Below are 24,532 nucleotides of genomic sequence, written 5' to 3'. Positions count from 1 at the left end.
GATACACTGCATAGGTCCAAACACTTGGAAGTTACACAGAAAAATTAGTGATGTGGCTTATGGTGGATGATGAGCTGCAGGCCGGACATGCATGGTGGTATCATTCTTTTTTTAATTCTTTTGACTCTAGGATCTTTTTACATGAAAGAAGGCTAATTATGATTAATTGTTTTGTATGACAAATAAAATGGTATGTGTTTCTCAAAATTTGTTTTTAAAATTTTGGATGATTAGTACTTAGATAAAAGACAGAAAAGTGACTGGAGGATGTCGTGGTCCTTATTATAACAAGTTTTCTTTTCCATTTCAGATGGGGCGTAGCTTGGACTTTTAACCCTTCTATGCATTTAGAAAATGTTATGAGTAAGAAGCAAATGGATTCTGCTAAGCCTCTAGTTCTTATGCTATCTCGTAGCCTAATGACAGTATACACAGTTCCAGCAGCTTGGGCTATGATTAATAAGTGGCTTCATAAGTTGAAGGTATGATGTTAGTTATCATTGCTTATGAACTTGCTTATACTGTATTTTGAGATGCATATAGAACAGAAATTTGTGGATTTCTTAGTACCAAATACTTCCTACATTTTGCCTCTCGTAATGAACTAAATCTTTTAAACTTTTTCTCCAAATTATTATTTTATGCCTTATATGAGTACAGTAACTTCTCCCTAATTTGCACTACTGTATCAAAACCATATTGTTGAAGAACTTTGTCAAAATCAGATAATGATGATACATAGCCCCTAAACAAGTTATTCTTCAAACCTTAGCCTAACCATAAAAGCATACAAGTACAAAATTGAAATATAATATATTTCAAAGAAACAAGAACAGTTTAATGCTCTAGTATGAATGTAGTCTAATAAGCAGAATTTATATTTGAAATATGCTCATAGGTAGTTTTTTTTATAGTGTAGTTGCTTGTATCGTCCTCAAGGAGTTACCCTTCCATGGTCTACCAGAGTTCCATGGTGACCAAACTAATATCAAAGAATTCTCTTTTAGTTGGTCTCGTGGCTGGGCATTGTGTCGTAGTGATAAACACTATAATGTGATGGAGTATGTAATGGACTCAAAGATAAGAGGGCGCTTTCCCTTATCTTCAGCAAAGCTGTACCCGGGTTGTTTCCATTGTCAAAACCTGCCAGAAGAAGAAGTGAATAATGTGTGTGCACAGTTTGCCATATTGTCAACAAACAGACCTGTATGGAGACTTAAGAGCCATTACTCTTCGTTGGTCAACACTGTAAGGTTTAGTATTACCAGCACTCAAAAAAATTCAGCTTTTTTTTTTCCTCGATCTTATTTGCGAGGATCTTGGAAACATCTAAATTAGCAAGTTAAGTGCTTAATTTTAAGTTCCCGTTAAAGTTTTAGCTTTAAACTTTTTGAATTGGTAATTAAATTGTGTGTGAAATCCGGAATCTGGCGTTTCTTGCCAACACATGATCGTTGATTGCTAGTTTTGTAAAGTTCAAATTGTTTTAAAGAATTGTCATTCTAACTAAATGTTTTAATTAAATGAAATGTTCCACAATGTATCATTAATATAGAAAATCCTTCCAGATTATACAATGTCTACAATAATTTAGGTAGTAGCGTACATCAGATAAAGTTAGAATAATTTAGACTAGATTAATAGTGGATGTTGTCTGTAGCCTATAATCTAGGGTTACATATCCTTAAATGTGAACTAAATAACCTGGAATAGGTAGTAACCTAAATTAAGGTAAGTAAAAACCCTTTTTAGACATACCCTATCATGGGCCTAAGCAGTGGCCTAGCTTAGACCAAGGACCCTAGGATTAGATGATAACAATAATCTGGGCAAAGTAAATGGGAAGCCTAGCTATAAGGCTACATATTTGTAAAATTGTTACTTCTATATAGCCTGTACACTTAAGCATGATCTAACTAATCCAGGACAAGGCAGTACAGGCAGTCCCGGTTATCAGCGGAGGTTTTTGTTCTGAGGGTGCGATGATAACTGAAAATTGCTGTTAACCGAATATCGACAATTTCAGGGCCTTTTCAGCGTTTTTGGGGCTTATCAGCGCCAAAAAGCGCCGATTTTCGATTATCGATGCCAGTAAAACCGGATTGCTGTTAACCGGGCCTGTACTTTATATTAGATTAAATGATAATCCTCTATGAAACATCCTATTATTGGACTAAACTGTTAACCTAGACCAAGTAACCTAGGACTAGGTGAAATTGTAATCTCTGCCGGATGAGATGGTAGCATAGCTTTAAGGCTACATACTAAGGTAATTGTATTTTATGTAACCCATACTATTAAGTGTGAATTAAATAATCTGGATTAGGCAGTAGCCTACATTAGAGTAAGTGATAGCCTAGCTATAAGGTTACACATTAGTGAGTTACTGTTTTATATAACAGACCAAATAGCCTAGGTTGGATATAAACAACAACCTGGGTTATGCAAAAATGGTAGCCTAACTATAAGGTTACATATTAGTAAGTTTTTATTTTATATAACTTATACAGTTAAGAGTGATCTAAAATAATCTGGATTAGGCAGTACCCTATACTAGGCTAAGAAAGAACACTTTAGGATATATCCTATTATTGGTCTAAGTGGTAATTTAGACCAAATAGCCTATGATTATATATAAACAGTATCCTAGGCTCAATAAAATAACCTAGTTTTTATGACTCAGTAGCCTATATATAAGGCTACATATTAGTAGTGGTCATATGTAGCCTATATCCTTAAAGATGAAATAAACCTGGACCTGGCAGTAGCCTAATCAGATTAAGTAGGAACCCCTTTTTTAAGGGTATATCCTACTATTAGCCTAAAACAGTAGTTCAGTTTAAATAAAGCAGCAGCCGAATATCAGATACATGGGTATTCTCAGCCAGATAAACAGCAAAGTAGACTAATAAGAGGGTTCTTTCCTGTATAGTTTATATCCTTAAGTGTTTTTAATAAGCTTTGAATAGGTAGTGGCCTAGAATAGGTTAAGCAAGAACCCTGTAAGAAATCCCCTATTCCTAACTTAATGTAGATTATGTTAGAAGCATTAACCTAAGCCATATAAAACAGTAGCTTGGGTTAATTAACCCTTAAACGCCAAGCCTCTATTTACAAAAGTGTCTGCCATATGCTGACGGGGTTTGAGAGTTAGCGTCGAAGTGGAAAGAAAGTTTTTTTCAAAAAATCACAGCACGCTTAGTTTTTAAGATTAAGAGTTCATTTTTTGCTCCTTTTTTTCTCATTGCCTGAAGTTTAGTATGCAACCATCAGAAATAAAAAAAATATCATTATCATATATAAATATTGGAATATATGACAGCGCAAAAAAATTTCATATATAATTGTATACAAATCGCGCTGTGAGCAAAACGGTTAAAGCCAATGAGTTATATTTTTTTTCGTTGTATCGTACACTAAATTGCGATGATTTTGGTATATAACAAATTGTAAAACGATCAAAGCAACACAGAGAAAATATCACAAAATGATGCATGAGTTCGTAACGTGCGGACGTAAAAAAAAGTTTTTTTCAAAAATTCACCCTAAATTGAAATATTGTGCTAGAGACTTCCCGTTTATTGCCAAATGAAGGTAAATGATTGAATATTACTAGAATGTAAGGGTTTTAGCTTACAATTGCATTTTTTCGACCATTTCGATTAGAGTCAAAGTTGACTGAAGCTTGAAATTTTGGCAGTTATCATGATTTATATGAAAATATTTCAAAACTGATAAAAGCTACAACCATGAGTTATTTTTTGTATTCTACATGAAATTGCACACATTTTCATATATAATACTTTATGTAACGGCTAATATAAAACGGTGCACAAATTACGACAAAGTGACTAAAGAAATTCTGAGATTTTCAGCACAGTTAGCCTTGTGATTAAAGAAAAGGTTTTGTTCAAAAATTCACCATAAATCAAAATATTGTGCTAGAGACTTCTTGTTTGTTGCAAAATGAAGGTAAATGATTGAATATTACTAGAATGTAAGAGTTTTAGCTTACAATTGCATTTTTCGACCATTTCGGTCGAGTCAAAGTTGACCAAAGGTTGAAATTTTGGCACTTACCATGATTTATATGAAGATATTTCAAAACTGATGAAAGCTACAACCATGAGTTATTTTTTGTTGTATTCTACATGAAATTGTGCACATATTCATATATAGAATGTTATGTAATGGCTAATATAAAATGGTGCAAGAATTACGACAAAGTGACTAAAGAATTTCTGAGATTTTCAGCAGAGTTGGCACGCGCGGACGTAAGGAAAAGTTTTTTTCAAAAATTCACCATAAGTTGAAATATTGTGCTAGAGACTTCTCGTTTGTTGCAAAATGAAGGTAAATGATTGAATATTATTAGAATGTAAGAGTTTTAGCTTGCAATTGCATTTTTCGACCATTTCGGTCGAGTCAAAGTTGACCAAAGGTTGAAATTTTGGCACTTATGATTTATATGAAAATATGTCAAAATTGTTAAAAGCTACAACCATGTGTTATTTTTTGTTGTATTCTACATGAAATTGCACACATTTTCATATATAAAACTTTATGTAACAGCTAATACAAAACAGTGCAAAAATTATGACAAAGTGACTAAAGAATTTCTGAGATTGTAAGAGCCTGACGCCGTCTCTTCCAAACACGTGTATGTTCGTGTGTTCGTCATCCATCAGAGTGGCGAGACATTTGGCGTCTTCACAAACAGAAACATACATACAGTTTGATACAGAAGATTCGTTGGAACATTATGAGTACATGATTAGAATGCTTGCATGGCAATGCAAGTAGTGGTGATTGTACATACATCAAGATAACAATGGTTAGGGAGAAACAGACGGAAATATTGTATGGTTGAAATCGCGTTCCTTTAGAGAAAGAAAACGAGACGCTCTTGTTGTCTTGTCCACTCCGATGGACGACGAACACACGAACACACACGTGTTTGGAAGAGATGGCGTCAGGCTCTTACAAGACTTTCAGCAGAGTTAGCGCGGACGTAAGTAAAAGTTTTTTTTCAAAAATTCACCATAAATCGAAATATTGTGCTAGAGACTTCTCGTTTGTTGCAAAATGAAGGTAAATGATTGAATATTACTAGAAAGTAAGAGTTTTAGCTTACAATTGCATTTTCGACCATGTCAGTCGAGTCAAAGTTGACTGAAGGTTGAAATTTTGGCAGTTATCGTGATTTATATGAAAATATGTCAAAATTGATAAAGCTACAACCATGAGTTATTTTTGTTGTATTCTACATGAAATTGCACACATTGTCATATATAAACTTTATGTAAAGGCTAATGAAAATAGTGCAAAAATTACAACAAAGTGACTAAAGAATTTCTGAGATTTTCAGTAGTTAACTGATGCTTTCCTTTGGGATAAGAAAGAAATTCGCGCATGCGCAGCTGGGTCACACTTGTACACAAAACAACAGCGTGATCCATGAACTCCCAGCATCCCTCAAGCGCGATTTAAAATTTTTATTAAACGAGGCCTATAAGTATTTTTCCGCTAATATTTAAAAAAACTTTTTGTAGTCGACATATTTTTACGACTTGGCACCCGACAGACAACTTTTGTCAACGTAAAAATACGTCCAGTCGGCGTTAAAGGGTTAACCACTTCTTCTAGCAGAATTTGACATTGAAACAACCCGGTACAGCTCCACTGAAGATATGGGAAAGCGCCCTCCTATCTTTCAAGTACATAACATTCTCCATCACATGTTATAGTGCTTATCACTACATCACAATACCTGGCCATGAGACCAACTAAAAGAGAATTCTTTGATATCAGTTTTGCCACCATGGACCTCTGGTAGACCATGAAAGGGTAACTCCTCGAGGACTCAACAGCAACAACCAAAAAATAGATTTTTCCTATGTCAAAACCTGTTAATTTAGCAAGTGAACCGTTTCAGTTAAGACCATTGTCATGATATGGGTACTGTTGGTAGGTGATTATCAAGTACTGCATGAAATCTTTTAAAGAAGTACTGTGCTATACTGTACTTTAAAATAAAACAGTAAACATAGTCAACAAATTCTAAATAATAGACAGCCTGGTAAATGCAAGTCGATGAAATTCACCAAGCTTACTGCACATGTATGATCAACCACTACCTTGGGCTAGTCCATCATAAATGAACTCATGGCCAATCTTGTTTTTTATATTTTCTATTGTATATACAGTACTGTGTGAGACAGTAAACTTCATAGAAAAAGATGCCAAAACTCAGTTTTCCATAATGTTACTGAACTCTAGTAAGCAGTGCATCTAAAATTAGAACAAATGTCCTGTTGGCAAGCCAGGGATGATTGTGCTCCATACTATGATAGACAGATGATCATTGTTTTAGCATAGTTTATTGAGGCAGTTGGAACCTTAAGTCAAAATTTGTTAAAGTATAGCATATGCAAGCTCTTAAAGCTGGTAAAACATATGAACAAAGAGGAAAACATTGCACTGTAGTACTACTGTATAGTATATCCTGCACTCAGTAAACTTTTTCAAAATCCAATTATGTATCAAGTAAAACATTCATTCCTATTATGCAGGTTGCATAGAAGGAACACAATGCTTTTGAATGAGCTAGTGTACTTCTCATGCAATTGCTAGTGTCAGTGGTCCTTCAGAAGAAGGAAGCATTTGTTTATGAAGGTCCAAGCATGTCTTCCTTGGCTTCCTAGAGAACCACCGGCATATGTGATGCAGTCACGTCTACCTAGGTTCAGAAAACGGACTGGAAGCAAGGCAGTTTATTCATTATATTATGATCTCTAGGGGACATTTGTTGGAAATCACTGTTGGTAAAATGACTGAGGGGTAAGCTGATGCATATTTGTTAATATCAGAGAAGCTGTAAGTGCCAAGAAGGAGGCTGTTGTGATCATCACAAAGATCCTGTGGGACAGGATTTGTGATGGTGGTTACAGAGCCAAGAAAATCATGAACATGGACAAGGCAAGCCTTTTCTAGATTTCCTTCAAGACTGCCAAAGTTTTAGTTATTTACTAAGTTTTATAGGATTTACAGTTTTAACTCTTGTAAGTAACACCTTTGTCTTAATTTTCACAGTGGAACTTAGTAATACTCCTTTTTCAACTTCCTGGAAATTTATTGGATGTACTTCAACGAAATGACCTTTTAGAATAATACAAGTAAGGCAACCAAATAATAAATTTTAAAAAATAACAACCTGATTGGCATCAGTACCTAGGTAAAATGACTTACAGGCTTTGACTGGAGCACTCCAAACTATACAATTGTTATATGAAAGATGCTGAAGTTTGTCAGGAATAATAAGATGTTTGGTTGACCTATCAATGTTGAACATTATCAATAATGATAACTAGTACAGTGAAAATAATAACTCAGGAACACTGGCAGGATAGATGAACAAAAATTAGAATGCATGACTTCTCAGAACAGTAAAGTTTGAGGAATACAACAAATAATAGTAAATTATAAAAAATAAGCTGAATGGCATCAGGTCTTGAATTTGAACTTTTTTTCATTTACCTGGAGAGGGTTCACCACTTACGGTGAAGCAACTATACATTCTTCTTACTGTTTCTTAAGAAAACAGAAATATGAGATTCAATCCTAAACCTAGGGCAGCCTTCAGAAACCACAGAAACCATTGTACTCATAAAATCTGTAAAGAACAAGCCTTTGGGAAGGGATTATAAAATCACTAGGGCAATTAAGATGTATGGCTGGGGTTGGTGTGAAGGCATATTTTGCTGTTTCTGGAAAAGTCCAGGGTGTCCTTGTGCTTGTATTCAAATGTTAGGCTGCACAGCCATGAAACAAAGAGTGAAATAATGCTAAACCAGTAGAAAAATATAATGGTGTCTGGGGACCAATTTCTATATGGGCACTGTGGAACAAAGGGTCTTCGAAACATCGACCAGCCTAGGATGTGCGTGCGCTACATCACCGACACCTGTGTCAGCGCCAATTCACAAGAAGTCGAGAATCTGAGGCATGCTTTCACAAACCACAGCTGCCTCAGTTTCACCATCGAACACAGCCAAGACCGCTGCCTCCCATTCCGTGACATCCTTGTTGAGCAGAGGGAGGCCTTATTCTCTGCAAAGGTCTACATGAAGCCGAAAAACCTGGGCATGTATGAGCGGTGCGGCGAGTCCCCTGAGAAGTATAAGCGCTCCACCATTACCGCCTATGTCTGGAGGGCCCTCTCTCACTGCTCCTCCTGGAGTGACACAAGAAGAAATGGAGCATATAGCCCAGACCATCGTCAACAATGGACATCAAACGGAAATACAGAAGAGTCTATCAAGGCGAACATCGATAAATGGTACCGGCAGGAACCTGCTTTAATGTCCCTGAATGCATAGAGCTCTTCTATAAAGTATAATTCCACCAAAAATATAAAGATGAATGTGCCCTCAAGAACATCATCGAGGATAATGTCTGTCCCACTGACCCCAATAAGAATATTCATCTGGTCATTTACTACAAAAGCAAAAAGACGAGCAGCCTGGTGATGCTTAACAATTCAGCCGCCCCTCAGCAGGACCCCTTGAAGAAAACCAGCGTGGTCTACTGATACTTATGCCCCGTCCGAGGATGCCTTTGCTCATACATTGGTATGACCACAATGTGTTTCTCCAGGAGGATTTCCTGCCTTGCTTAAGAGGGAGCCATCTTTAACCATGCCAGGACTGCCCATAGCCAGAGAATCACAAGAAAAGACAATCTCTAACACAGAAATAATTGACTGAGCTATGGACCACCGCTGCCTGCGTCTCCTGGAAGCATTGCACATTGGGAAGGAAAAACCAACCCTCAACATTACGCAGGAAACCTTTCTCCTCCCCATGGCCACCAGAAGACCTGCACTGAACAACCCCCAAAGCGAGCGAGTGAGTCAAAATTCCGCATCTGAGGATCAAAACTCTCCCCAGCCCTACAATGCCGCTTGCGCACAAGACGAGCCCCGAACATCAACATGTAAGAATAGGCTCCACCCGAGATGACCCAAATCATATTTCAGCACTGATCAAGACCCTCCTATTAATACCAACCTGAGCTCCTCGTTTATCCAGATCCTCAACCACATTCAGAGGATGATCATTGAGCTGGTCGAAACATGTCGATGGCACCACAACCTGAAATAAAAAAAGAGAATCCAAACCACTGAACGAGACCATGAAGAAATTTACGGATTTTTTAATGAATAATTCAATAAAAACACTTCCCTCATCTCACACTGTCCTTTTCCGATATGAATATTGGCCAGTTGCTGACCAATATCACTGATCCTGAATAGCGAATTGTAAGGAAAATTAAAAAATCCGGTATAAGATAAATTTGCAAAATACAGCCATCCTTTTCAATAATACTGTAATAATAGTAATAATGTCCTTTATTTCAGCTCGGGGCCATATACATGGAATGTACAAATACAGTACACACAATCTAGATCCGTAAGATAACATGATAAAAATAATAATCGGCAATATCCACGCAGTTTCTGAAGAAGTAGAAAAAATAGAATTCACAATACTGGCAGTCCCCGGTTATCGGCAGGGATTCTGTTCTGACAGCATGACGATAAGCAAAAATAGCAGATAACCAAAAATCGGTGCTTATCGGCGCCGATAACCAGAGATTAGCACCTCTGTTAGGTATGTATCGGCACCAATACCTGATTACTGTTGCGATTTTGGTTTGCTAGACAAGTGCTGTCAAACCGGATCGCTGATAACCGAGTCCGCCAATAACCAGGGACTGCCTGTAATGGTAATGACAGTAATTATATGGAGAATAATAGTAAAAAAATATTAAAAATGGTAACAATTAAAAATACAGATTGCAGACCATTATTTCCAGCTAGGGACCTTAGTTGGTTACAGAAGTCAGGTCAGAAGGCTAAATCGAAAACTGAAAATAGTAGAACTCTACAATGATATTAATCACAGTAATAATAAAAAAGGAAAATAATAATAACAAGAAATGTAGAAATGTAATAATAATAATAATAATAATAATAATAATAATAACAATAATAATACAGTAGAGCCCCTGGTCCTAAAGAGGCTAATCCGTTCCAGGAGAAGTGTCTGGATTCAATTTAGTCAAATTCCAAATCAATTTCTCCCATAAGAAACAACTGAAAATGGATTGATCCTTCCTGACCACCAGTCATTACCCCAACCTTGCCTTTTATACAAAACATTACACAAATTGCAATTACATAAGTTCAGAGTTAAATAACTTACCGTATTAGATGCACTTTTTAAATTTTTAAATGCATACTGTATCAAAAAATCTGGCCTACGACCAATCGACCAATGCAGCCTTATTACTGATGGTAGACCGAGCACCATAGGCTAGGCTAGGTAGCCTATAGGCACTACCAGAATGTACTGTAGCGGGTACACACAAAACTGTTGTTAATAAAAATAACATTGAAAAACAACAATTTCCTAAGTTACGTTGCCACTAGGCAGCTTGTGGCATGAGCAGATGGACCTTCATAAACAAATGCTTCCTTCTTCTGAAGGACCACTGACACTAGCAATTGCATGAGAAGTACACTAGCTCATTCAAAAGCATTGTGTTCCTTCTATGCAACCTGCATAATAGGAATGAATGTTTTACTTGATACATAATTGGATTTTGAAAAAAAAGTTTACTGAGTGCAGGATATACTATACAGTAGTACTACATGCAATGTTTTCCTCTTTGTTCATATGTTTTACCAGCTTTAAGAGCTTGCATATGCTATACTTTAACAAATTTTGACTTAGGTTCCAACTGCCTCAATAAACTATGCTAAAACAATGATCATCTGTCTATCATAGTATGGAGCACAATCATCCCTGGCTTGCCAACAGGACATTTGTTCTAATTTTAGATGCACTGCTTACTAGAGTTCAGTAACATTATGGAAAACTGAGTTTTGGCATCTTTTTCTATGAAGTTTACTGTCTCACACAGTACTGTATATACAATAGAAAATATAAAAAACAAGATTGGCCATGAGTTCATTTATGATGGACTAGCCCAAGGTAGTGGTTGATCATACATGTGCAGTAAGCTTGGTGAATTTCATCGACTTGCATTTACCAGGCTGTCTATTATTTAAATTTGTTGACTATGTTTACTGTTTTATTTTAAAGTACAGTATAGCACAGTACTTCTTTAAAAGATTTCATGCAGTACTTGATAATCACCTACCAACAGTACCCATATCATGACAATGGTCTTAACTGAAACGGTTCACTTGCTAAATTAACAGGTTTTGACATAGGAAAAATCTATTTTTTGTTTGTTGCTGTTGAGTCCTCGAGGAGTTACCCTTTCATGGTCTACCAGAGGTCCATGGTGGCAAAACTGATATCAAAGAATTCTCTTTTAGTTGGTCTCATGGCCAGGTATTGTGATGTAGTGATAAGCACTATAACATGTGATGGAGAATGTTATGTACTTGAAAGATAGGAGGGCGCTTTCCCATATCTTCAGTGGAGCTGTACCGGGTTGTTTCAATGTCAAATTCTGCTAGAAAAGTGGTTAACCCTTTAACCGACTGGGCGTATTTTACGTTGACAAAAGTTGTCTGTCGGGTGCCAAGTCGTAAAATATATCGACTACAAAAGTTTTTTAAATATTAGCGGAAAAATACTTATAGGCCTCGTTTGCGAAAAATTTTAAATCGCGCCTTGAGGATGCTGGGAGTTCATGGATCACGCTGTTGTTTTGTGTACAAGTGTGACCCAGCTGCGCATCTTGTAATTTCTTTCTTATCCCAAAGGAAAGCATCAGTTAACTACTGAAAATCTCAGAAATTCTTTAGTCACTTTGTTGTAATTTTTGCACTATTTTCATTAGCCTTTACATAAAGTTTATATATGACAATGTGTGCAATTTCATGTAGAATACAACAAAAAATAACTCATGGTTGTAGCTTTTATCAATTTTGACATATTTTCATATAAATCACGATAACTGCCAAAATTTCAACCTTCAGTCAACTTTGACTCGACTGACATGGTCGAAAAATGCAATTGTAAGCTAAAACTCTTACTTTCTAGTAATATTCAATCATTTACCTTCATTTTGCAACAAACGAGAAGTCTCTAGCACAATATTTCGATTTATGGTGAATTTTTGAAAAAAAACTTTTACTTACGTCCGCTCTAACTCTGCTGAAAATCTTGTAAGAGCCTGGCGCCATCTCTTCCAAACACGTGTGTGTTCGTGTGTTCGTCGTCCATTGGAGTGGACAAGAAAACAAGAGCGTCTCGTTTTCTTTCTCTAAAGGAACGCGATTTCAACCATACAATATTTCCGTCTGTTTCTCCTAACCATTGTTGTCTTGATGTATGTACAATCACCACTACTTGCATTGCCATGCAACATTCTAATCATGTACTCATAATGTTCCAACGAATCTTCTGTATCAAACTGTATGTATGTTTCTGTTTGTGAAGATTTAATGTCTCGCCACTCTGATGGATGACGAACACACGAACATACACGTGTTTGGAAGAGGCGGCGTCAGGCTCTTACAATCTCAGAAATTCTTTAGTCACTTTGTCATAATTTTTGCACTGTTTTGTATTAGCTGTTACATAAGTTTTATATATGAAAATGTGTGCAATTTCATGTAGAATACAACAAAAAATAACACATAGTTGTAGCTTTTAACAATTTTGACATATTTTCATATAAATCATAAGTGCCAAAATTTCAACCTTTGGTCAACTTTGACTCAACCGAAATGGTCGAAAAATGCAATTGCAAGCTAAAACTCTTACATTCTAGTAATATTCAATCATTTACCTTCATTTTGCAACAAACGAGAAGTCTCTAGCACAATATTTCAACTTATGGTGAATTTTTGAAAAAACTTTTTTCCTTACGTCCGGCGTGCCAACTCTGCTGAAAATCTCAGAAATTCTTTAGTCACTTTGTCGTAATTCTTGCACCATTTTATATTAGCCATTACATAACATTCTATATATGAATATGTGCACAATTTCATGTAGAATACAACAAAAAATAACTCATGGTTGTAGCTTTCATCAGTTTTGAAATATCTTCATATAAATCATGGTAAGTGCCAAAATTTCAACCTTTGGTCAACTTTGACTCGACCGAAATGGTCGAAAAAATGCAATTAATAAGCTAAAACTCTTACATTCTAGTAATATTCAATCATTTACCTTCATTTTGCAACAAACAAGAAGTCTCTAGCACAATATTTTGATTTATGGTGAATTTTTGAACAAAACCTTTTCCTTACGTCCGCGCGCGCTAACTGTGCTGAAAATCTCAGAATTTCTTTAGTCACTTTGTCGTAATTTGTGCACCGTTTTATATTAGCCGTTACATAAAGTATTATATATGAAAATGTGTGCAATTTCATGTAGAATACAAAAAAATAACTCATGGTTGTAGCTTTTATCAGTTTTGAAATATTTTCATATAAATCATGATAACTGCCAAAATTTCAAGCTTCAGTCAACTTTGACTCGACCGAAATGGTCGAAAAATGCCATTGTAAGCTAAAACCCTTACATTCTAGTAATATTCAATCATTTACCTTCATTTGGCAATAAACGGAAGTCTCTAGCACAATATTTCAATTTAGGGTGAATTTTTGAAAAAACTTTTTTACGTCCATTGCGTTACGAACTCATGCATCATTTTGTGATATTTTCTCTGTGTTGCTTTGATCGTTTTACAATTTGTTATATACCAAAATCATCGCAATTTAGTGTACGATACAACGAAAAAAATATAACTCATTGGCTTTAACCGTTTTGCTCACAGCGCGATTTGTATACAATTATATATGAAATTTTTTTTGCGATGTCATATATTCCAATATTTATATATGATAATGATATTTTTTTATTTCTGATGGTTGCATACTAAACTTCAGGCAATGAGAAAAAAGGAGCAAAAATGAACTCTTAATCTTAAAAACTAAGCGTGCTGTGATTTTTGAAAAAACTTTCTTTCCACTTCGGCGCTAACTCTCAAACCCCGTCAGCATATGGCAGACACTTTTGTAAATAGAGGCTTGGCGTTTAAGGGTTAATTAACAAAGCTACTGTTTTATATGGCTTAGGTTAATGCTTCAACATAATCTACATTAAGTTAGGAATAGGGGATTTCTTACAGGGTTCTTGCTTAACCTATTCTAGGCCACTACCTATTCAAAGCTTATTAAAAACACTTAAGGATATAAACTATACAGGAAAGAACCCTCTTATTAGTCTACTTTGCTGTTTATCTGGCTGAGATAGCTTTTTAGTTTTGGGATTTAGGGATTGAATGTCTTTCCAAAGACGAGGGTAATCGCCAGATTCGAATTTTCTAGACACTGCTTTTCATTCAGTCTGCAGTGCTTAAGGGCAAGTTTGAACTGCGCTCTCACCTGCCTCATTAGCAGTGCAAAATGTCCTTCCCTCAGGCTACCGTTTTGCCTCCACAGTAAAAACATTTCTCGTGAATGTGTATATAGATCTTTAACCAAGTCATTCCATCCAAGTATATTACGAGAGGTGCCTTGACGATATCTGAAGGTATCCCTGTTGGAGGCAAACATAGCAGAAGTTATATTCAAATAGAATTCTTTCAGATCTCTCCTGTGGTAGTCATTTCTACATTTTGGGTTAGTGCACAGTAAGGTGTCTGCTGGTTGAACTATTGACTATAGCCTGGTTTCCTTGGTTTCCCTAAAGGATCTGGTTTTCTGCTGGTTTTAAAATCCCAGCTAACAGCAGGTGGGGATCAGTTGGGGGTTCACATTTATGAGGATGGGATACTGAATGACACCTGTAAGGAATGTGATCATAGCCCATTGCACGATTGTGCTGGCGAATGTTGCAGGTCACAATAGAATCATGAAGTTGTGGGGACGCGATGCAGTGGTCCAGCCAGGAGGTTGTAATTGTGTCCGTTCTATTTTGAACATAGGCATAGGAGGAGGGAGGGAGGAGTATTACAGCGCTAATTTGGAGAGCAAGATTTTGACAGAAGCGAGTAAGTTCGTTATAAAATTGTTTTGCGGGGTGAGAAATAAGGTCCCCAATTATACAAATATGATCTGCTTTAGAATCATGAATAATGCTGTGTAACTCACCTATGATCATGCAGTATTGATCAAAATTATTGTTCTTTTCCTAGGGCATATAAACATTAATTATTAGGATCTTAGAGTCCCTTACTGTCACTTGAAGCCCCAGCAATCTATCACTCCTATAGGTCATCACATTCACCATATTGTCTAACGATTTGTGCCACTGGAAAGAAAGGCCCCCTTTCGGGTGACCGACTACGATGTGATCTGTAACTTGCATTGATGATGTTGCCGACTACGATGTGATCTGTAACTTGCATTGATGATGTTGAGAAATCTCTGAAGTCTTCATGCACTGAATTGCAGATGGCAATATCATGAGGCCAGAGGAGCATTTCTTGTAATGCAATGCCTTTGAAGTTTTTGCAGAACATGTTTAGGGGAGGAATGTTCCGCCTGAGGCCAAAAATATCCCAAGAGATTATATCTAATGTATCCATGGCAACTCACGACGATGGGTAATGTATGAGATGATCATTTGGGTGAATGGGGATTGGCCAGCATGGGTGGGCAATCACTCGCCTTGGGAGGTTGGCTGGCACTTGTAGTAAAAGGCAAGCCTGCGCCTGAACCCCTACTTTGGGTGTCAGTAAGTTCCCCTGTGGGGTGTTGGTCCCAGATTAGGTTACATCTTGAGACTTACATTAGGACCGAAATTCTTGCCTTTAAGAACATCAAGGTGTTGAAATAGGAAGGCAATCCTATAGGCCACTTTATGTTTAATTTTGCATGAGAGTTCGTGGGAGATAAGAGGGTCGGAGCCCAAGTTCGTGGGAGATAAGAGGGTCGGGCCCATGAGAAACTTTACTCTCTCTACTATGACGTCTAGCTTCACTGATGAGAGCAAATTGTGAATCACAATGTGACATCTCTTCTCAGGTTTCAGGCGAGGTGATTCACGAATGTTGGGCTTCGGTCCAGCGGGCAGTCGAGAGGTTCTTTTCTTTTTCTACAGGCTTGTGTCTGCCAGCCGCCAATCCCCCTCATGATCATTCATATCTCATCACGACAGGGGTTGGAGGGGAAAGATAGGGTCTGAAGACTCACGAGGCTGGTGGTCACCACTGAAGATCTATCTTCCACCAGAGGCACTGGGGAGGGAGAAGAGGTTGGGGTCCATTGGTCCCCTCCAATAGGTGTATAGGTGATATGGGCACTTCATCCAAGGGAGAGAGGGCAGTTCCCTCTTGGGAGGGTATGTCCATCTCGACTTCACTTCGCATCCTGACTTCTCTCATGTTGTTGGGAGGCGAGGAAATAATGGATGGCTCACTCAAAGGAGTCTGGTGGCTTGCTGTGAGATTGTCTAATGATTCCTGCACTCCTTTGATTGCATCCCAGATCCTTGAAAGATTGTTATTTGTTTCCACAGTCTTAAGACTGTCGAATGATTCCTGTAGTCCGTTGATCACGTCCCAGGTCTGTGAAATTTGTTATGTGCTTCCTCAATTTTTCACAGGTTTTGGCAATTTTTTCTGTGAGAGTTTTTGCTGTTAGAAAGGCATTTTCAGCTGTATGGTACACTGCAGGTAGGCTTAGATCGGCAGGCCCCTTTGCAGGCATATTGTAAGGATCATTGGCGTGGATTTCCACCGAGCATCAATATGTATAGATAATGTGCCTGGAATGATGTATGGTTAATTTAGTTAATTTAAAGTGTAAAACTTACTTCTTGTTTTGTCTCATATCTTCTTTCATGTTATTTAGTTCAGTATTTTTTTTCCTGCTTACCTCAGTACCATGTAGAGGTTTGATAATACAACAGATCACTCAGTTGTCCTCATCTAGAGTTGAAGTAGAAATATTGATCATGCCTTTATATCTCCAAATTTATGTGTTCTTGAATGGTTTCATTTATTTGATGTTCTTTGTTTTTACCATTGCTGTTTTCGTCGGTTTAGGTAAAGGACAATGTGTAGTATGTTTGTACCATTGCTGTTTTTGTCAGTTTAGGTAAAGAACAGTGTATAGTATGAAGACTAAATTATCAAGGAGGAATTCTTAGTTTGAGGAAGGCTTCCCTACCATTAGGTCAGTTAATTTTGGAAACATATGGGAACCACTTTAAAGGCAATTTGATCTAGAAGAGAATTACAGTTGTAGATTTTTTGTGAACTTATGTATATATTCAGTTGTTTATGCATTTTCTAGTATGCATACTGTCAGTGTCCTGCTTAAGTACAGTAGCAAGACATGATTTTGTTCCATATCTGTAACTCATTTCCTTGCAGTAAATAAAATTCTCATATGAGAATAATTAACTTTTTTTGAGGGTGTAATTATCTTTTTCTCCGAAAATGGCAATTTATTTTCATCTCCTATTGTTTTTCAACAGATAAATGTCCAGGTGTTTAAAAATACAAAATATTTTGTTGGTGCCAATGTGAAAGCTTACAAACCTACTTGGCTTCATCAGAGAAGAAAGCGTGAGAACAGAAAAGAAAGGCAAGCAGAGGAAAAGGTAAATAGGATAAATTCCTTATGAATTTTGTTTTAATGTGTGTAAAAGAATTATTATCTTTTAACCTGAATTATTTCAAGAATTTAGTGAGGAAGTAAAGAACTAGATCAGGTAAGGAATGTAGCTCGTAGGCTGCAGTTTCTTAGTGAGAATTTCACTAATAGGATAGAAATATCTGAAAAAGTGGATTTCACCATTGAAAGCACCTACACAAAGGCACTGATTGATAGAAGATAAATAGATACACTAAATGAAGAGTGCAAATATTTTTAGATTAGAAAGAAAATAAGAAAAAAAATCAGGGAGAAAGCACTTTGAGGTGTGAACAAGTCTACAGACACAACAACTGATCCAGTTTGCCACTAGAGGACCTGTTGAACTAGGGGCACATGTAACATGTACTGGGACTTCTTTCCTGCCACATAAATGTAATGGGTTTGGTGTGAAACAGTAGAATTACAAAACAGGACATAACAAACAGCATCCAAGGAATAGTAGTTTTACCCAAATATGAAGATGATAACCAACCTGTCAATAAAAGTTTAGTACTTTCTTGGAAATATACACCTTTTTTCAAATGAAACGGTACAATCTGGTCGTAAATGAAACAAATGTCTAAACACTTCAACCAAAGGTCATAACATCATAACAACGCTCATATCTTAACAACAGATTTCATAACTGTTAAAACATTTTTAGTAAGCTGAGAGTCATGTGCTCAAAACTAGTGTACACCTGAATTTAGTCATAAAAGACTGAATAACAACCAAAATCTTTAGATAATCTGTGATACTCTAAGACAGTTTTGCGTAACTGGAGACATGCAAAACATTGAAACATACTTTCAGTACTGTATTGGCAAACATTTAACAAAACTTTAAACAAGGGTTATATTTCTTGTAGAGTTAGAGACTAAGTTTTTCTCCAAATGCCTTAGAAATGGGAGAATTTCGGTCGAGATTAATTTGTTACGATAGTCTGAAACGGCGCATAGACCATTGCAGTACCTCTGACCAATGTAGCACACGTATGTATGTATGTATGTACCTTTATTAACCCTTAAACGCCGAGCCTCTATTTACAAAAGTGTCTTTCGTATGCCAGCGGCGTTCAGGAGTTAGCGCCGAAGCGGAAAAAAAGTTTTTTTCAAAAACTCACAGCACGCTTAGTTTTTAAGATTAAGAGTTCATTTTTGGCTCTTTTTTTTGTCATTGCCTGAAGTTTAGTATGCAACCATCAGAAATGAAGAAAAATATCATTATCATATATAAATATTGGAATATATGACAGCGCAAAAAAAAAAATTTCATATATAATTGTATACAAATCGCGCGGTGAGCAAAACGGTTAAAGCTAATGAGTTATTTTTTTTTCATTGTATTGTACACTAAATTGCGATGATTTTGGTATATAACAAATTGTAAAACGATCAAAGCAACACAGAGAAAATATCATCACAAAATGATGCATGATTTTTAACGAGCGGATGTAAAAAAGTTTTTTCTAAAAGTCACCGTAAATCGAAATATTGTGCTAGAGACTTCCCGTTTGTTGCAAAATAAAGGTACTTGATTGAACATTATTAGACTGTAAGTGTTTTAGCTTACAATTGCAGTTTTCAACCATTTCGGTTGAGTTAAAGTTGACCGAAGGTTGAATTTTTTCTATTTATCGTGATTTATATGAAAATATTTCAAAACTGATAAAAGCTACAACCATGAGTTATTTTTTGTTGTATTCTACATGATATTGTGCACATTTTCATGTATAACACTTTATGTAAGGCCTAATATAAAACGGTGTGAAAATTGCAACAAGGTGACTAAAGAAATTCTGAGATTTTCAGCAGAGTTACTGCGCGCGGAGAGAAGGAAAAAGTTTTTTCAAGAATTCACCATAAATCTAAATATTGTGCTAGAGACTTCCCGTTTGTTGCAAAATGAAGGTAAATGATTGAAAGTTATTACAATGTAAGAGTTGTAGCTTACAATTGCATTTTTCGACCATTTCGGTCGAGTCAAAGTTGACCGTTTCAGGTTTAAATTTTGGCATTTATCATGATTTATATGAAAATATTTCAAAACTGATAAAGCTACAACCATGAGTTATTTTTGTTGTATTTTACATGAAATTGCACATTTTCATGTATGACACTTTATGTAACGCCTAATAAAAACGGTCACGAAAAATTACGACAAGGTGACTAAAGAAATTCTGAGATTTTCAGCAGAGTTACATACGTGGAGGTAAGGAAAAGATTTTTCAAAAATTCACCATAAATCGAAATATTGTGCTAGAGACTTCCCTTGTTGCAAAATGAAGGTAAATGATTGAATGTTACTAGAATGTAAGAGTTTTAGCTTACAATTGCATTTTATTACCATTTCGGTCGAGTCAAAGTTGACCGAAGGTTGAAATTTTGGCACTTATCGTGATTTATATGAAAATATTTCAAAACTGATAAAAGCTACAACCATGGATTGTTTTTTGTTGTATTTTACATGAAATTGCACACATTTTCATACATAAAACTTTATGTAATGGCTGATATAAAGTGGTGAAAAAATTACGACAAAGTGATTCGTGAATTTCTGAGATTTTCGGCAGAGTTACCACGCGGACTTAAGGAAAAAGTTTTTTTCAAAAATTCACCATAAATCGAAATATTGTGCTAGAGACTTCCAATTTGTTGCAAAATGAAGGTAAATGATTGAATATTACTAGAATGTAAAAGTTTTAGCTTACAATTGCGTTTTCAACCATTTGATCGTCAGTCAAAGTTGACCAGAAGGTTGAAATTTTGCACTATCGTGATTTATATAAAAAGATTTCAAAACTTATAAAAGCTACAACCATGGATTGTTGTTTGTTGTATTCTACATGAAATTGCACACATTTTCATATATAAAACTTTATGTAACGGCTGATATATAAAATGGTGCAAAAATTACGACAGAGTGACTAAAGAATTTCTGAGATCGTCGCTGATGCTTTGTAGTGCGAGAAAGAAAGAAATTTGATTAGCTGCCTCATTAACACTTGTAAAGAAAACAACAGCACGATCCATGAACTCCCAGCATCCCTCAAGGCGCGTGATTTAAAATCTTTTGCAAACTAGGCCTATAACTATTTTTCCGCGAATACTGTATTTAAAAAAACTTTTTGTAGTCAACGTACCGTACGTCCACTTGGCACCCGACAGACAATTTTAGTCGACGTACGATACGTCCAGTCGGCGTTTAAGGGTTAAACATTTCAAGGATATCCAGTAAAATCTCAAGTAAGAAGACGAATAATCATAACTTTAGGATTCTAAATCAAACACACACATCGCCGCCAAATCCATTGAAAAATTGAGTCATAAGCAGAAAAGATCACGTACAACATTTATTTACAGTACGAGACTTGAGAAAAAATTGTCATTAACAAACTTAAATATGTCAAAATAAGCAGTAATGTACATAATAATACATTATGTATAATCTACTGTGTACAGTAAACTTCAACATACAAATGTACATTTGACAAACATATTAAAGGATATCAAAGTATCAAAAAATAAATTTTTTTCTTGATTATTCAGTTAAAGATATCTTCAGAATACATTTGGGCAGATACCCATTTGAATGCGTGTAATTATTAGCAGTTATATCCCAGCTGATTACTTCAATGGAATGAGTAATTTCCTTTTCCATGAGGGATATCCTACAACTGCCCATAGACATGTTGGCAGCAGCAGCACCTCGTCAACCGGACACTTCACCTTGAATCATATTGAGTCTTTGCTTCATATGATTTTTAAAGACCGGAAAGCAATTTTCAATGGGATTTAGGAAAGGCGATTTGGAGAAAATACTTTACTTGAAGGTTGATGGAATAAAGCACAACATTTCTGTGACAAGGGCCATTGTCCAAAAGTACTACTACTCTCTCATCTCCTAGTATTATTGAAAGAGATGTCATGAAATCATAGATGACTTCTCTCTTAACAGATGCATGGATTATTTCATAGTAAACCAGCCCCACAAAGTTGGACACGGCAGCAATAACAGTGATGTTTTGTCCTCTTTGATTCCCTACCATACGGTGCACTCTTTGCCCAATAGGTGCCCGTCCATAATGATGTTGAGTATACAGATTGAGGCCTGTTTCGTCTATGTATACTCTATGGTGCTGCAGTCCTTCAGTGTACATCCACTAGGCATATTGAACATTAGAGTCCTTAGCTGCAGGGGAATTTCTTGAGTCTGGTACATCATTACAGGCTTTGAGTGTGATAAGCTGTCCGTCTAAACATCTCTGTATCGTCGAGGCAGAGACTTGCGGTTTACTGTGGCCACATATCATAAAATGTTGACCGCATCTCACGAATAGTTATGGTTGGGTTACCTTCAATTAAAAGTACTGAGAAATCCACACATTTGTCATCCAGTTTTCTTGGTCCTCCCCTAGCTGGGTTTGGGACAACCCTTTCTCTTGTGCATTGGAATTTTCGAATAATTGAGTAAGCTGTGGTGTGAGTACTGCAATATTTAAAACCCAAGCTGATTCGATGAAGTCCTCACCTTGCTCATAAGCAGATATGATGTGCTCTCTGTCCAATTGTTGTACTCACCGTAACAAGTACAATGTTATGTTGTACCTCCTTTTGCCTTGTATGAGCTTAGATAGTGTAAACTATGATAATTGGTATGAAAGGGGTACTTCAGGAATCAGTTATTCTTTGAGAAGAATGTACAAGAGATTTAGCAAGATTATTAACTAGATGCCTCAGAATAATTTAAAAATATGTTGTTTTTTGTTATGAAAAATTGACTTTGATATTTGCATTCATTTTACCGTTTTGGTAAATTGTTTCACCTTCGAAGAACAATTGGCTTACAGTAATGCATACTGTTTAAGGTTTGTTACTATTGTTTGCACTTGTGTGGATGGTCGATTTATTTTGAAAATGGTTAACATTTTGCAGATTGTTTTGTTTTTAACCCTTAAACTCCGAGCGTTTATTTACAAAAATGTCTCCCGTATGCCGGCGGGTTTGAGAGTTAGCGCTGAAGCGGAAAGAAAGTTTTTCAAAAATCACAGGACGCTTAGTTTTTAGGATTAAGAGTTCATTTTTGTTTAGTATGCAACCATCAGAAATGAAAAAAAAAATATTGTTATCATATATAAATATTGGAATATATGACAGCGCAAAAAAATTTCATATATAATTGTATACAAATCGCTGTGAGCAAAGCGGTTGAAGCAAATGAGTTATTTTTTTCGTTGTATTGTACCCTAAATTGCGATGATTTTGGTATATAACAAATTGTAAAACGATCAAAGCAACACAGAGAAAATATTATCACAAAACGATGCATGAATTCGTAACGTGCAGACGTAAAAAAAAGTTTTTTTTCAAAAATTCACCATAAATCGAAATATTATGCTAGAGACTTCCTGTTTGTTGCAAAATGAAGGTAAATGATTGGATATTACTAGAATGTAAGAGTTTTAGCTTACAATTGTAGTTTTCGATTATTTCAGTTGAGTTAAAGTTGACTGAAGGTCGAATTTTTTCTATTTATCATGATTTATATGAAAATATTTCAAAACTGTTAAAGCTACAACCCTGAGTTATTTTTTATTGTATTCTACATGAAATTGCGCACATTTTGATATATAACACTTTATGTAATGGCCAATAGAGAACGGTGCAAAAATTTCGACACAGTGACTAAAGAATTTTTGAGATGTTCTTTAGCAGTTAGCACGCTGATCAGCAGGTTAGCGGTGCGGACGTAAGGAAAAGTTTTTTTAAAAAATTCACCATAAATCGAAATATTGTGCTAGAGACTTTCCGTTTGTTGCAAAATGAAGGTAAATGATTGAATATTACTAGAATGTAAGAGTTTTAGCTTACAATTGCATTTTTCAACCATTTCGGTCGAGTCAAAGTTGACAGAAGGTTGAAATTTTGGCACTTATTGTAATTTATATGAAAATATTTCAAAACTGATAAAAGCTACAACCATGAGTTATTTTTTGCTGTATTCTACATGAAATTGCACACATTTTCATATATAAAACTTTATGTAACGGCTAATAGAAAATGGTTCAAAATTACAACAATGTAACTAAAGAATTTCTGAGATTTTCAACAGTTAGCGCGTGCGGACGTAAGGAGAAAGTTTTTTTCAAAAATTCACCATAAGTTGAAATATTGTGCTAGAGACTTCTTGTTTGTTGCAAAATGAAGATAAATGATTGAATGTTACTAGAATGTAAGAGTTTTAGCTTAAAATTGCAATTTTCTACCATTTTGGTTGAGTCAGAGTTGACCGAAGGTTGAAATTTTGGCATTTACTGTGATTTATATGAAAATATTTCAAAACTGATAAAAGCTACAACGATGATTTATTTTTTGTTGTATTCTACATGAAATTGTGCACATTTTCATACATAAAACTTTATGTAACGGCTAATAGAAAATGGTGCAAAAATTACGACAAAATGACTAAAGAATTTCTGAGATTTTCAGCAGAGTTAGCGCGCGCGGACTTAAGGAAAAAGTTTTTTCAAAAATTCACCATAAATCGAAATATTGTGCTAGAGACTTCCAATTGGTTGCAAAATGAAGGTAAATGATTGACTATTACTAGAATGTAAGAGTTTTAGCTTACAATTGCATTTTTCGACCATTTCGGTCGAGTCAAAGTTGACCGAAGGTTGAAATTTTGGCACATCATGATTTATATGAAAATATGTCAAAATTTATAAAAGCTTCAACCATGAGTTATTTTTCGTTGTATTCTACATGAATTTGCGCACATTTTCATATATAAAACTTTATGTAAAGGCTAATAGAAAATGGTGCAAAAATTACGACAAAGTGACTAAAGAATTTCTGAGATTTTCAGCAGAGTTAGCTGATGCTTTCTTTTGGGATA

At 35.8% G+C, this 24,532-nt stretch overlaps 1 protein-coding gene across 1 annotated transcript in view; it reads left to right on the top strand.

The window, feature by feature from the left end:
- Positions 1 to 24,532, top strand: part of LOC136827094 (uncharacterized) — a 227,369-nt gene that overhangs the window by 99,952 nt on the left and 102,885 nt on the right. Inside the window, exons 9-10 of the mRNA XM_067084850.1 lie at positions 311 to 482; positions 17,475 to 17,600. Coding sequence (XP_066940951.1) covers positions 311 to 482; positions 17,475 to 17,600 — 298 coding nt within the window. The remainder of the gene's footprint in view (positions 1 to 310; positions 483 to 17,474; positions 17,601 to 24,532) is intronic.

Source organism: Macrobrachium rosenbergii, chromosome 41, assembly GCF_040412425.1.
Source record: "Macrobrachium rosenbergii isolate ZJJX-2024 chromosome 41, ASM4041242v1, whole genome shotgun sequence".
Classification (NCBI taxonomy): Eukaryota; Metazoa; Arthropoda; class Malacostraca; order Decapoda; family Palaemonidae; genus Macrobrachium; species Macrobrachium rosenbergii.
This window is presented reverse-complemented; position numbering and strand designations above follow the sequence as displayed.